At 48.1% G+C, this 13,753-nt stretch overlaps 1 protein-coding gene and 1 long non-coding RNA gene across 11 annotated transcripts in view; one reads left to right on the forward strand and one right to left on the reverse strand.

The window, feature by feature from the left end:
- The window catches only part of LOC112475224, a 6,524-nt gene extending 3,194 nt beyond the window's left edge, over nucleotides 1–3,330 (reverse strand). The window contains exon 1 of the long non-coding RNA XR_003044611.1: nucleotides 2,989–3,330. This is a non-coding gene — a long non-coding RNA (uncharacterized LOC112475224). The remainder of the gene's footprint in view (nucleotides 1–2,988) is intronic.
- A 207-nt stretch (nucleotides 3,331–3,537) lies between these two features.
- TCOF1 (treacle ribosome biogenesis factor 1) overlaps nucleotides 3,538–13,753 on the forward strand; it is a 38,482-nt gene continuing 28,266 nt past the window's right edge. For 7 of the 10 annotated variants that reach the window (XM_015585301.2, XM_015585302.2, XM_025043008.1 and 4 more), the window contains exons 1-6: nucleotides 3,538–3,718; nucleotides 6,148–6,203; nucleotides 9,032–9,171; nucleotides 11,085–11,158; nucleotides 11,905–12,091; nucleotides 12,694–12,767. In XM_015585301.2, coding sequence (XP_015440787.1) covers nucleotides 3,611–3,718; nucleotides 6,148–6,203; nucleotides 9,032–9,171; nucleotides 11,085–11,158; nucleotides 11,905–12,091; nucleotides 12,694–12,767 — 639 coding nt within the window. In that variant the 5' untranslated portion in view covers nucleotides 3,538–3,610. The remainder of the gene's footprint in view (nucleotides 3,719–6,147; nucleotides 6,204–9,031; nucleotides 9,172–11,084; nucleotides 11,159–11,904; nucleotides 12,092–12,693; nucleotides 12,768–13,753) is intronic. The other 3 variants (XM_015585304.2, XM_006906401.3, XM_015585306.2) reach the window with 2 other exon arrangements.

Consider the following 13,753-nt stretch of genomic DNA (forward strand, 5'->3'; position numbering starts at 1 on the left):
AACAAGGTTGATAACACTATCAGGCAAGTGGGGATTTCATGGGCACGTCTGCTCTTAGACTCTTCGAATGCTCATTGTCCTCCTCCCCTCAAACTCCTCCACACTATCAGGCAAGTGGGGATTTCGTGGGCACGTTTGCTCTTAGACTCTCCGAATGCTCATTGTCCTCCTCCCCTCAAACTCCTCCCCACATCTTCCTTGCTCTCAGAAGAAGACCTTGCCTCCCACTTTATGGAAAAAATAGAAGCTCAAGATGAAATCTCCCTTAACATCCCACTACAAACCTACATCTACATCTGCACCCGTTCTCTCTTTGTTCCTTCTTTTGGTTCTGGAGAAGTCATCCCTCCTCCTCTTCCAGACCAACCCTTCCACCTACACGCCTGATCCCATCCCCTTGCATGTGCTCGTGAACATCGCTCCCTGATTATCTCCCGTTTCCTACACCCTTCATTAATTCTCTCCCCTTGATGTGCCATCAGCCTTTATACAAACTCAGGTCTCTTCTACCTGATAACACACCTCCCCCAACACGCACTTGGACTCTGTCACAGCAGCTCTCTCCTCCCCTTTACACAAAAACTTCTCAAAGACCCACTGCCTCCCTCGGCCCTCCTAGTCATCAGACCACTGCCATCTGACCTTCTCCATCACTCCACAGAAGTAGCACTCCCTAAAGCCACCAACAATTCCCATGCCTATCATTAAACCAAAGCCAGTAGCTCCAGCCCCATCCCGTCCAACCTCTGAGCATTCACCAGGGACTCTTCCCACTTTCCTGAAATTCTTCTCTTGCCTTCCTTCCCTCAGAGCGCCATCCTGGGCCACCTTCTTTTCTCTCTCCACATTCTTCTCCCTGGGAAATACCATCATCATCCATAGTCTCGATTATCATCTCTCTACAGACCACTCCCCATCTCCATGTAAGTCCAAACCTAGGCTTCCAAGTGCCTTCTCAACATTTGCACTCAGTGTCCCAACGGCATTTCAAGCTCAACATGTCTAGAGTGGAACTTGTACTTTTCATGTCCCCCTCAACGCCCTCCCCTCCTTGCTCAAACCCCCATCCAAGGCCTCTCTAGTTTTCCTTGTCTCAGTGAAAGTCACCGCCTGCCTGCTTGCACAGAGACCTTGGAGTCCATTCCCACACTCCCTCTCCCTTACCCTCCGTTCCTATACATCTCTGTGACTTTACTTCCTGATAATTCTAAAACCTTCCACCACTCTCCAACTCCACTGCTACCCTCATTATATTCTCCCTGGATGCCCGCCTGCACTCTTAACCCCAACTTGTCTTCCCACATCTACTCATACACACACTACTCCACTCTCCATTGGGCATTCACACAGGTCACGTTAAAATTCAAACATCATCCTGTCCCTCTCGGGCCTACACCGTCAGTGGCTTCCTATCTCTCTCAGGATGAAGAGAAAGATCCTTAATGTGGAATCTACCCTCTGCCCACCTTCTATACTCCCCAGTCCCCCTGCTCTCTCTACAAAGGACTTTACCTGTCTCGTCTCAGCTGTAGCTTCTGCCTCGGGCCCTTTACATGGGTTCTTCCTTCACCCCCATCCTCCCCTACACACAGTTAAGATTCCCTCACAAACAGTACTTCCTCAGAGAATCCTTGCCTAACACCCAAGAAAAGATAGATGCCTCCTTCCTTTCATATAAAATAAATCTTATGATTTATTTTCATATAAATCATATGAAAAGATTTATAAAAGATTATAAATCTTTTCATAATAATGGCTAACATACACCCATACGTACACACAGCTCTATTGTTAGCAGCTCTTCTGAGTATTTCCACTTAGAACTCATTTACTCCTCGTGACCATTTTATGAGGTAGAATTATAACTATCTCTATTTTACAGATGAAGAAACTGAGGCACAGAGAAGTTATATAACTTACTCAAAGTCACTTAGTTAATAAGAGGCAAAGCCAGAATTTGAACCCTGGAAATGTGACTGCAGGACAGCTTTTAAACTCTAATAAACACCATCCTTTTCCTTTCTGCACTTACTCACTGTAACAATTGATTGGTATGGCTATTTTTTAGCATGTGTCTCTCCCATTAGACTATAAGCTCTACTGGGGTAGAGACTATTTAATTCTCAGTAGTGGGTGCTCAATAAACATTTGCTAAATGGCTGAATATAGATTAGTCTCCTCCCTCTTCTTCATTCATTGCACTCAATCAGTCACATGGTCCTGTCTCTGTTTCTTCTTGGAGCATTTCTAACCCTAGGAGATTCAAGTATGTCATGATATGTGATGGAAAATGTTACATGTCTGTAAACATACAAAATTTTCTAGAGCAAAGGCTAGGTGGTTCATGCTGTCTTCAGATTCTCAACAGGTCCATGAAGTTAAGAACGGCTCATTAAAATATTCCCTAGCCTAGCTAATCCTCTCCCTGCCAACTTCCCCTCAACAATTACAAAAACCTCGTTTTCTTTTCTTTTTTTTTTTCTCTGCAAATCCACCCTCCACACTTGGGTCATAGCATTCTTTTAAAAACACAAACACAGGCCGCCCTCCTGCATAACGCTAGTCAAAGATGACCTATTGCTTTCGGAGCATAGTGCATACTCTGGTGGGTGGGTGAGAGGGTGCTGTAAGCCCTGTCTACTTCTCCATCCCCGTGCGTCCTCATCCGTTCCCCCTACCAGCACCCCCAGCTCTTCCCGCCCCCACCCCCCACCCCGCGCAACTCTACAGCCCAGCAGCACAGATTGGGTTCTATGTCTGGGTTTATCAACCTTTACCAGCTTATGTATGGCTACTCCTGTCTATACTCAGGCAGTGCCCTCTGTCTGGGACGCCCGTCCTCTCCTCTGCATCTAGAAATTCCTACTCCATCTTTAAGCCTCAGATTAGATGTCTCTTCGGGGTTAGGTCCCTCTTGTCCCTGCTCCCATAGGCTCTGCCTGTCCCCGACAAAGCACAGAAAGCATTGAATCATAGTTGCTTGGTTACCGTGTCTCTCATCCTTGTGAGTTTTGAGGGCAGCCGCCATGTCTTAATCGTCTTTTTATCTCCTCCCCCCGCCCCCCATCCTACTAGTCGCGCGCTAGCTCAAGGTACAGTGCTCAATAACGATTTGTTTAGTGAATGATGACAAGTAGCTTCTGGTTCATGGGTTCTGAAAAAGAGTGAAATGAATAAATGAGTTGGTAACTGGAAGTTCGGGTCTAGAAGAAGCTTCAGATTAGGATGTTCAGAGGTTAAGTAAAACCCAATTACAGCCATCAGACAGCTAATACAGAAAACAAATCCCTTTAAGCCTTAAAGTTCAAGGAGGAAGTTCGAAGAATTTAGGAGTCGTACTTATCATGGCCGGCCTAGGGGGCGAGTCCAGGTCTAAACACGCCCTCTCCCCGCCAATGGGAGGGCTCGTTGCCTTTCGAGCCTCCGCCCCTTTCACGCGCCGGGGCTGGGCCGCCTACTACAGGAGATAAGACTACGTTTCCCGGCGTGCCACGCGGCCAGGGCTAAAGAGCCGGAAGTGGGGTGTGCGAGGTCTAAGGGCACGAGGGAAGTGGCGGGCGGGGACTGACGGGGGGCGTGCAGGTGTGCCGACCGGCCGCAGGTTGCGGGCATGGCTGAGGCCAGGAAGAGGCGAGAACTGCTTCCCCTGATCTACCAGCATCTACTGCAGGCGGGCTATGTGCGTGCGGCGCGTGAAGTGAAGGAGCAAAGCGCCCAGGTAAGCGTGAGCGGGGCGTGTGCGAGGGCCGCGTGCAAGATCTGGAGAGCGGCGGCCCGCGCCCCGTCTCTTGGTGGCCTGGCGAGTGCCCAGAGTCGGATCCCGCGGTGCTCGGGGACGCGGCCAGGGGTGCTGAAGGAGCCGCATCCTCTGTCTCCCGCTGTGGCTCCCAGTCCCTCTGGGCCTCAGTTTCTCCATCTATGCAGTGGGCAGGCGGGACGTAATATGACGCACAGGGATTTATAATTCCCGCTTGCGGTACCTCCACCCTTTTCCCGGTAACGGCGATGATGTTTCCTCAGTCCCGGGCCACGTGGCTAGGCGCGGCCCTTTAGAGTGAAAGCTGCATGTCTGAGGGGTGGATTGTAACCATCCCCGGGAGAGAGGGGGCGGGGCGAAAGAGAGCGCCAAGAGAAGGGGCCTGTGGCTCTCTAATTGAGCTGGAGCTCAGGCCCTTAGCAGTCCATCCGAACTGAGCCGCACAGCTTTGGGATTCGAACTCGTGGTGTAGTCATTTCTTCATTCATTCTTTTAGCAACTGGTACTCTGGCGCTCAGGGTGCTGGTGATAAAATGGTGAGCACGGTCCCTCAGCCCTCCTAGAGCTTAGAGTCTAAATCTACTAAGGGAGATAGACATAAATCAAAGAACCACAAAAGTAACTAACACTACATTAAGTGCCAAGAATGAGAAGCATGGAGTGCTAAGACAGGGATGGCAGATTGCCCTTGTCAGGGATACCCAGGACTGTTTTTCTGAGGAAGCGAATATTGATTTTGACATCTGAGAGAAGGGAAGTGTATATTCCAGGCAGAGGTGCAAATGCCCTGTGGTGGGAGGGAACTTGTTGCAGATGTATTGACCTTGGGAAAGTCCATTGTGTGTGAAATGTGGAGTACAGAGATGATAGAGGTCCCTGGAGAGGTCCCATGGGTACTGGCTGGAGTCCTATTGTAGGCAGTTTAGTCTCAATCTGAAGAACAGTGGTAAACCCCTGGAGGGTTTAAGATGGTAAAGTGGATTACCTGATTAGTCAATTTCCCTTTGGCTACAGCAGAAGGTCTAGTCTTGATGCTTGCTCTCAATACCTCCTGGAGACACTAAAGGATGATGGGTTTTAAGACATCATCTATGCTTTTTCTAACCCTCTCTGGACCTCTGTTGCCTTTCATATTCCATTTATATCACATAACAGTTAAGGAGGGCAAAAGACAGAACCCTTTCTTCACTGGGGCATTTGCCTCGGCAAAAGTAGGCTGTCCCCATGGAGCATACATTCTAGCAGGAGCAGATAGGTGATAAAAAAAAAGTTAATGATATAGTGTGTTGGGTAATAAGTAGGTGCTAGCTATAAAAATAAGACAGACAAGGGGGATAGGAATGTTAGAGGCCAGTTATAAATACGATGGTCAGGAAACCCCATTGAGAAGGCGACATTTGGGTAGAGACCTGAAGGAAGAGAGAGAATAAGCTGTGAAGGTAGCAGGAGAGAGCATCCCGGACAGACTAGCAAGCCCTGATGGGGGCAATTTGAGGGACAATGAGCAGGCCTGTGTGCCTAGGGTGGAGTAGAGTGAAAGTGACACTTAAAGTCTCCATGTTACTGCTCACTGTGCTGGGCACTGACTAGATTATTTCATTCAGGCCTGATAGCCCCCTACTAGCTGGGTACTGCTGTTTATCCATGTGTCATAAGGAAGGATCCTAAAGTTTGAAGAGGTGAAGAGATTAGTCCAGCCAGTGAACAGAGAGTTCTGCCTGACTACATGCAGCCTCTTGGCCACTCTGCCCAGAACCCTGACACCCTCTGTCCTCGCTGCACGTTGCTCACTGAACCTCCTTGGGGCATTTGACACCCCAAATTCTTGACATTTGCAGAGACAGTGGGCCCTCTGGCCTTGGCTCCAAAGGCCTGGATTCCACCTGGTTCCCTTTGCTTCTCCTAAGGGACTGGCACTTTTGGGTGCAGTCTGTTCCCAGTGGATGAGTGGACTGTGGTCATGCCACTTGGATGCCATCAGTGTCGGCTATGGTTCATACTGTCCCGGGAAGATTGACCAGCCTGACTTTTAAAAGCCTTTTAAAAGGTCAGGGGTGGAAAAAGTCCTGTCTCATGGCCTCTAAGCATGAAGAGTGCCAAAGAGGCTGGGGGCTGGATAAATGCTAACCTGGAACATTCCAGCTTCAGTCTCTCAAAGATACCTCTCACCAACATGTCTTAAAGGGTTTTAGGTGGAAATACTTGCCCTGCTTGTCTCTGGAAAGTTTGGGTGGTACTGGCAGGACCAAGCAGGTATGTTTCCCAGAGCAAAAAGACCCCCTTCTCAACCACCTCTCTATGTGTGTCATGAGGTTGTGGAGAGTTGGGCCCAAGGAGGATCCTTACTGTGCTGGGGGTTTAATTGCTTCTCTCTCTTTACTTCTCTGCAGAAAAGTTTCCCGACTCAGCCTGTAACCCTTCTGGACATCTATACGCACTGGCAACAGTAAGTCTGACAGGGCTGAAGGTGTGGAGTAGGAACACCCTAAGCTATTAGCTTGGAATAACCTAGGGTGCTAATCTAGTCTAAGATCTGTCCCCATAGCCCACTGCGGACACCATTATTGCCCCCAGGAAGCCAGGTCACATTATGGGTGTCTGGTAGTGGGAGAGGACATTGAGAGTTGTGATCAGTACTGAATAATGACCAAAGCTTCTTAGCAGTTTGTTATTCAGTCAGCAAACATTGAGCACTTCTCAAATGCCAGGCTTTGTTCTAAGCATGGAGATGTCATGAGTGAGACAGACATGGTTCCTACTTTCCTGGAGTTGACGTTGAAGTCAGGGAGGTAGGCATCCATCAGAAAATAAAACAAACGAATACAAAATTACAGTAGTAAGGATTATGAAAAGGAGGTACCTGGTACCAAAACCACATAAACCTCCTTTGGGGTTTTAGGGGAAGCATCCCTGAGGTGACCTTTGATTTGAGAGCTGCATGGAGTATGAATATGAACTAGGCAATTGGTAAGGAGAAACAAGTGGAATGTACCTCTCAAAGGGAACTGCTGGTTCTGAGGCCAGTAGCTGTGGGCACATTAGAGATGAGGCTGGGCCGTTTGCAGGGCTTATCCCATGCAAGGCCTGATCATCCATAGTAAGAAGTTGTATCTTTACCCCAAGAGCAGTGGGAGCCATGGAAGGGTGAAGCAGAATGGTGAGATCGGTCTGCAGCCTGGCAAGACTGATTGGGACTGTGACATCATTATCCAGGCAAGAGCTGATGGGACTTGAGACAGGAATAACAGGAGGCAGAAGTAGATTCCAGGAATCTTCAGGGATGAAAGTAGGATCTGTGGATGGATTGGAGAGGCAGTGTAGTCGACTTCCAGGTGTTTGGCTTATGTGTGCATGGAGCTAGAAGGGAGCCTGATTTGGAGGGAAAGATTTCAAGGACATGTTGAGTGTGAAATGCCTGTAAAACATGTAGAACTTAAATACTTTTCAAGGAAGGGGAAATAATCCATATCAACAGAAGAGTGGTTTGAGAATGAAGGAGAGGATAATGGTATTCTCTCCATGCGCTGGCCTGGCCACAGCCAAGTAGGGGAATGAAGGACCTGTAGTCATGCCCCATGAGGAATGATGGAGCCAACCAACTCATTCAGGATGGAAAGAGATGGCAAAGGGAGAGGTGAGGGACCACAGTGTGCACATCTCTGAGGACAAAGGGAGTCGCGTGTTCTCTGGGGCCCTGAGAGACTGAGGTGGGATCTGTATGTACCTGCTTTAGGAAGACAGGTTTCAGCTTCTGATTACAAGCACTTAGTCATCAAAAACGAGGTAGGCTACAGTGAAAGTGGTGAGCCTCCCTGTCATCAGAGGTGTGTAAGCAAAGGCAGGAATGGTATAGAAGAGATCCCAGCTTCCAATAGAGAGCTAAGATCTTTGAAAGCCCCATCAGCTCTCAGTTTTGATTCTGATGTTAAAGCGAGGACGGAGCACACCACACACTTCCTCTTCTTCACCCTTTCCGACTCGCCCAGGTGTCTTGAGTGTTATTCACAGCACTTCCCTCCCCAGAGAACCACTTCAGTGAGCTGTACCAACTCTTTCCTGCCCCTGGTTCCTTCTATGGGTAAATGGTACTGAGTGGGACGAGAACCTCATACCCACCAGACGCAGCCTAACCTACTGGTTTCCAGCAAATTCAAACCCAACAACCATCCGTATGACCTTGAACGAACTTGGCCTCCCTGAGTCTGCCTTCATCTGTAAAGTGAAGATAAGAATAGTAAATAAAGTGCTAAACTTGGCCTTTGGAAATGTTCCCCTCCCCCAGTATTTATTGAGCACCTACTGTGTGCTCAAATCAAGACTGTTCTTGATTTGACTGAGAACAAACCAGAGAAAAATCCCTGCCCTTGTGAAACTTATATTCTTTTGGGAAAAGGAAGCATAACAATTCATACATGTAATAAAGAAAACCTATTTTTAGCAAGAGAGTCCCAACAAGTGACCTTCCTGGAAATCAGGGGAAACAAACTGTGGCACAGTGATGTCTGTTGCAGCTGCAGAACATGGGACATAGACAGCAGCAACTCAGGGTGGGAGGGTCAGGGTCAAAGGAGATGATACTTGAAAGTTCCAGGGACTCGGCCATCTGAGTGCTTATTCCACCAATGCCCCCAAACTTACTCTTTGACGCTGGGCAAGTCGCTTACTCATTCATTTTTTGAGAAGCATGCTCTGTGCAAAGGATACTTTAGTGTTCTGTAAAAGATTTCCACCAGCCCTTCCCCCATCTCTGCGTCTTACTGTGTAGTGGAGGCATCAGGCAGGAAGTAAAATAACAGGAGAGAGAAAAGTACTCTGAAGAAAATGAAACAAGATGACAGGGCCGAGAATGTCTTTGGGGAAGGAGTGGTCAGGGAGGCTGTATTGGAGCTGAGGCCCGAAGGGCATGAAGGACCTGGGCAGAGTCTTCCAGAAAGAGGACGCTGCAGGTGCCTAAAGGTCTGGAGGAGGGAGGAGCCTAGATGGCTCTGTGAAGTGCCTGCAGGTGCTGGTACATATCACTCTATGCCTGTTAGCTACTGTTATTGACCATTCCTGATTATTTTGAAGACTGCTAGACAGTTGTAAAAACATTTTATGAAATGAATATGAGTGCAAAATTATATCTACACTGTATCTTCATTGCTGTTTAAATATGCTCTCTTTATGCATATTTCCTTTCGAGGGGTGGGAGGATGTGGGAAGGTCTTTCTTTTTAAGTCTCCTGGAGTTGTCCTTGTCATCCGGTCGGTATAGCCAGTCACCCTTGTCCTGCAGAACCTCAGTGATTGGCCAGAAGAGGAAAGCAGAGGAAGATGCAGCACTGCAGGCCAAGAAGACCCGTGTGTCAGACCCCATTAGCAGCTCGGAGAGCTCAGAAGAGGAGGAGGAGGCAGAAGCCGAAACCACCAAAGCTGGTAAGAGCCCTCCATGCTGGGCCCCCATCATTGGTGCTTGTGGGGGCTCAGCCCAGGGTCCGGCACCTTTTGGGAACAGGCTTTTAGATACGGGATTGTCGCAGGGGGGCGCCTACCTCCAGCTTCTTCACTGAGCCCCAGGAAGACCAGGACCTTTTAGGGGGAAGATCGGAAGGGCCCATATATCTATTTCAGTATTTATTTGAGCCCTTCGTTTGTGCAAAAAACATTGCATTTCCAGTTGTCGGGGATCCAATTGTGAACAGAAACCCAAACAGGTGCTTATAGTCAGCCCCTCCAATGGGGCCTAGGAGCTGCATTTTTACAAGCCCCCAGGTGATTGTGGTAAAGGTGGAAGGAAGCCCACGTTTCTGGAACTGCTAGATCAGAGAGGGCAGCTGACGGGCACCTCTTCTGTATGGCCTATGGGTTGCTTCGGGAGTTGCTGATCTTCCTATCATTTTGATGTGTACACATTAGTTCTGGGAGGCTGTCCTGGGCACTCTGGTTTCAGCGGTGACCCAGTGAGGCCTTCACATTCCCTCTTCCCAAGCTCTCAGGGCAGTTTGTGCTTTAACCAGCAGTAGTCGTAATTCTACAAAGGAATTGTCATTCTTCTCTGCTCCGTATTGTTTTTTGCTTACATTGAAAGTAATCTCTTGATTTGTAAATATATTTTCTGATTGTAAAAGAAACAGATTCATTATGGAGTATTCGTTATGGAATATATGAAAATTATTTTTTTAAAAAGCAGAAAAATACCCATATTCTTGCTGCCTACAACCTGGCAAATTCTTCTTCCATTTATTTTTCCCAGACATGTTTTTAAAAGAGCTGTGACCATATTGAACATATATTTTATATCTTATTTAATCTTAAAATTATAAACGTAAAACAAGTTCACTTTGATCTGTACAAAAGCATACAGAAGAAAAATGGTAGGTTTCTCTTCTCCATCCTGATCCCCTTTCACTTTCTAAAAGTATCTGCTGGTGGGTAACCTTAAAACTTTCTCTTTTGCGTTTATAGCCATATAGGTAACCACTCATGTATGCATACATGCATATTCATGCTATTTAAAACAAAAATTGTAAAATTTCCTACTGACTGTCTACTCAATATTGAATTTTTAAAGCTGTAATAGTAAAATTGTAATTCTTTTTAAGAGACTCCTTATCAAAGGAAGCATGCTGAAATATATGTAGGCAACATATGATGTCTGTATTTTCTTTATAATACTCCTCGATGGGGAAGGGCAAGTGAGCACCGTTGAAATAAAATTGGCCACAAGTTGATAATGGTTGGAGCTGGGTGGTTCAGTTGACTTCCTCTCTACTTAATGAATGTGCTTAAAATTTTCCATGATTGAGAAAGAGATGGAGTTAAATGTCAGGAAAAGAATTAGATCATGCCATTCATCTCAATAGCATCCTCTTTATTTCATAGCATACCTTAAAAATCTTTCTATCTGAGATCGAAGGAGAGAATACTCTGGTGTCAAAGCACCAAGAACCTAGAAATCTCACCATCTAAGTGACTTTCAGGGCTGCAGGTAGTAGCCTGTGGGAATGGCATCCCCGGAGTTGCGTAGCTCCTTCATGTAGCTTGCAGCAGGCAGGACTGTGAGCCAATCCTTTTCCTCTGGGGGCCTCAGTGTCTCATGCCACCAGGGAGTTGGGATTCCAACGGGAAAGCAGACATGTGGCTTTCATGTTGCTGCTCTCTCTCTTGCTCCTGGTGGATGTGGCCAATACACCGAAGAGCTTTATCCCACAAGTCTGGTCTCAGCCTCAAATCCTTATCCAGCACCAAGCAGCCATACCAGTTGAATTGTTAGGGGAGGTGAAACCTATCTGCTGTTCTTAAGTGAGAAAAGGCTCACCTGATTCATCCAGTGGATGTTTGTCTTGCAGCCCCCAGACTAACATCTATCAACTCCTCAGCTGTGGAGGCAGTTTTGCCATCAAGCATGAAAGAAAAGGCCAAGGTGAGTGGGACCACATTCCAGGCTGTTACTCCTGGGAATTGAAGTACCCTGTAAGGGACAGTCTCTTGCGTTAGAGAAGGGTAGGGTTGTGGGTAATTATCCAACCTAAATTCACATGTCAGCCTGTCACCAGCTTTGTGATCTTGGTGAGTCCCTTCACCTCTCTGGGCCTCAGTTTCCTTTTCTGTAAGATGGGGTGATGTCTATTGCCATGGTCAGTGGGCACCTTATATACCTGGAACAGGTGTTTTCTCCTCCGTCCCGCATTTACCAGTTCCCTCAGCACACTTATGCCGATACAGTTATGTTCTGAGCCCTGTGTGATGAGGCAGTGAGACACCATACTGATCAAGACATTTGCGGTTCTAAAAGCTCTCAAAGTATTTTCTAGACTGGAAACTACTAGACTGAAATCATTTTCTGGTAATCCGTAATGCAGTGTTACAGACGTAAAGGATTGTATCCTGTAGTTATCTGGAATGTAAGCATAATTCTGGAATAATGACAATAACCACAACAAACTGCTACTTAGCCACTTAGCAAATAACAGCTGTGTCCCAAGAATGGTGACTTGGTTCTCTCCACAGCTCTGTGAGGGTTTTTTAGCCCTACTTTAAAGATGAGGAAACGGACCTAGGGAGGTAAAATGCCAGACTCACACAGCTAGAAAGTGGTAGAGCTGGATTCAGATGTAGTCCCTGTTCACCAGGCTATACCCAAATGTGCCTGCCACTCGTTCTCTGTAGGCAAAGACCAAGAACGTCAACAAGACAGTGAACTCCACACCACACCCTGCCTCTGGGAAGACAGTGGCCCACCTCCTCTCTGGGAAGTCACCCAGAAAGTCGTCAGGGCCCTCGGCAAATACCATTCTGGTCTCAGAAACTGAGGAGGAAGGCAGCGTCCCGGCCCTCGGAACCACTGCCAAGCCTGGTGAGAACCCCCTCAGTGTGGGCTTGGGGGCGGGCAGGCCTGGGCACTACTTCTTCAAGGTCTGGGAAATTCTGGAATTCAGAGGCTTGTCTCCAAGGCAATGAGCCCTCCCCCACCCCTCACTTCACCGTTTTCCCCTCCGCTCGATGAGGGGGAGTCAGTGGCAGGGACACATCCGCTTTTGCCAGGGGAGTTGAACAGCCTGGGTGGTGATGGAGCATTTTCTGGTTTATTGCTCTCAGGTGGATATAAGGCCCACCTCAGAGGCTTAGAGACCAAACTGAGAGGCCTGGGTTTGCCTCTATTTCTCATAAACAATAGGCATTTACCCTGCCTGCCTTGGTGTGATGGCGGAAGGAGATTTTCTAAGCCATCAGGTGTTGGCGCATGTGTGTTAGGACCTATTATAGCCCTTACCAGGGCCTCGGAGGTCTGCAGGAACATAGGGATAAGTGGTATGTGCCTCCACTGTGGCGCTTCACCGGACAGTGAAGCTGAAGCAAGGTGTGAGCACTCAGTGCCTGGCTCTGATTAGTTGGTATGCAGAGTGCAGGTGGGTCTGAGAAGAGTGGCCCTCAGCGCCCTCCCTGTTCATCCCTCAGGAATGGCATCGGCAGGCCAGGTCGCCAGCTCCAGTGAGGACACCTCTAGCTCGAGTGATGAGACGGACATGGAGGTAATTGCCACCCATCCTCAGGAGTTGCCCTCTGCAAATTTAACCCTCCCCTGAGTCTGGCTTCACACACCAATGGGACCAGATCAGTTCAGCAAGTGTTTCAGGGTGACTGGAAGCTGGAAAGACTGAGGCCTAGGGAAGGGAGGAGAGGGTAGAAGAGCCAGGTGCCACTCAATGCACTCTGGGTGTTAAAAGGGTCTGGGGTTGAGGGGGAGAGACCATCCTGTCTGTGAGGCAAAAGAGGGCTTCCAGGAGAGGTGGCATTAGAGCAGGGTCTTAACACACAGGGGCCTTCACCAGGAAGGGATGTAGGGGGAAGGGTGTTTAAGCAGGGATAGCTGCACAAACAAAGGCCCAGGGACAGGAGGGCGGCCATCCTGTGGTGCTGTTGGGGTGAATGGCATGAGGCTGCTGAGGGGGTTATAGGCCAGCTGGCGAATGCCAAGCCTGGCCCTTGGCCAGAGGTGGGAAGGTCTTAGTCTGTGGCCTTGTCTCTTCTCTGAACTGTGACTAGGGAGTCATTTCTTACTGTGCATCTGCCAAGTGCCGGGCCTTGGGTACAGTGGTGAGCAAGATTGTCAGGGTTCCTGCTGCTGAGGGAAAGTGGAGAGTCCCTCAGAAATTTAACTACAGTGGTAATGGTTACTATGAAAGGGAAGCATAGAGAGCCATGAGGTGCAGTAACAGTAATGTGATGTCAGCAGAGGCACATCATGAGCAGAGATGGAGACAGAGTCTCCATCGTTGAGCTACAACTTCATGAATGAGGGGAAAAGAGATATAAAATGAGGCCAGAGGTAGTCTGGGTCCAGATCCACTACCTGACCATGAGGGCCACCAGGAGGAGTTTGGATTTTATTCTCGGGGCTCTGAGAAGCCATTGTAAGGTTTCAGGCACGGAGGTAAGATGACCAGATTTATGTTTCATAAAGTTCACTTGCTGCGGCCTGAATTGGAGGACAGAATGAAAGTAGTGAGACTGTTGA

The sequence above is a fragment of the Pteropus alecto genome, unplaced genomic scaffold (assembly GCF_000325575.1).
Source record: "Pteropus alecto unplaced genomic scaffold, ASM32557v1 scaffold40, whole genome shotgun sequence".
NCBI lineage: Eukaryota > Metazoa > Chordata > Mammalia > Chiroptera > Pteropodidae > Pteropus > Pteropus alecto.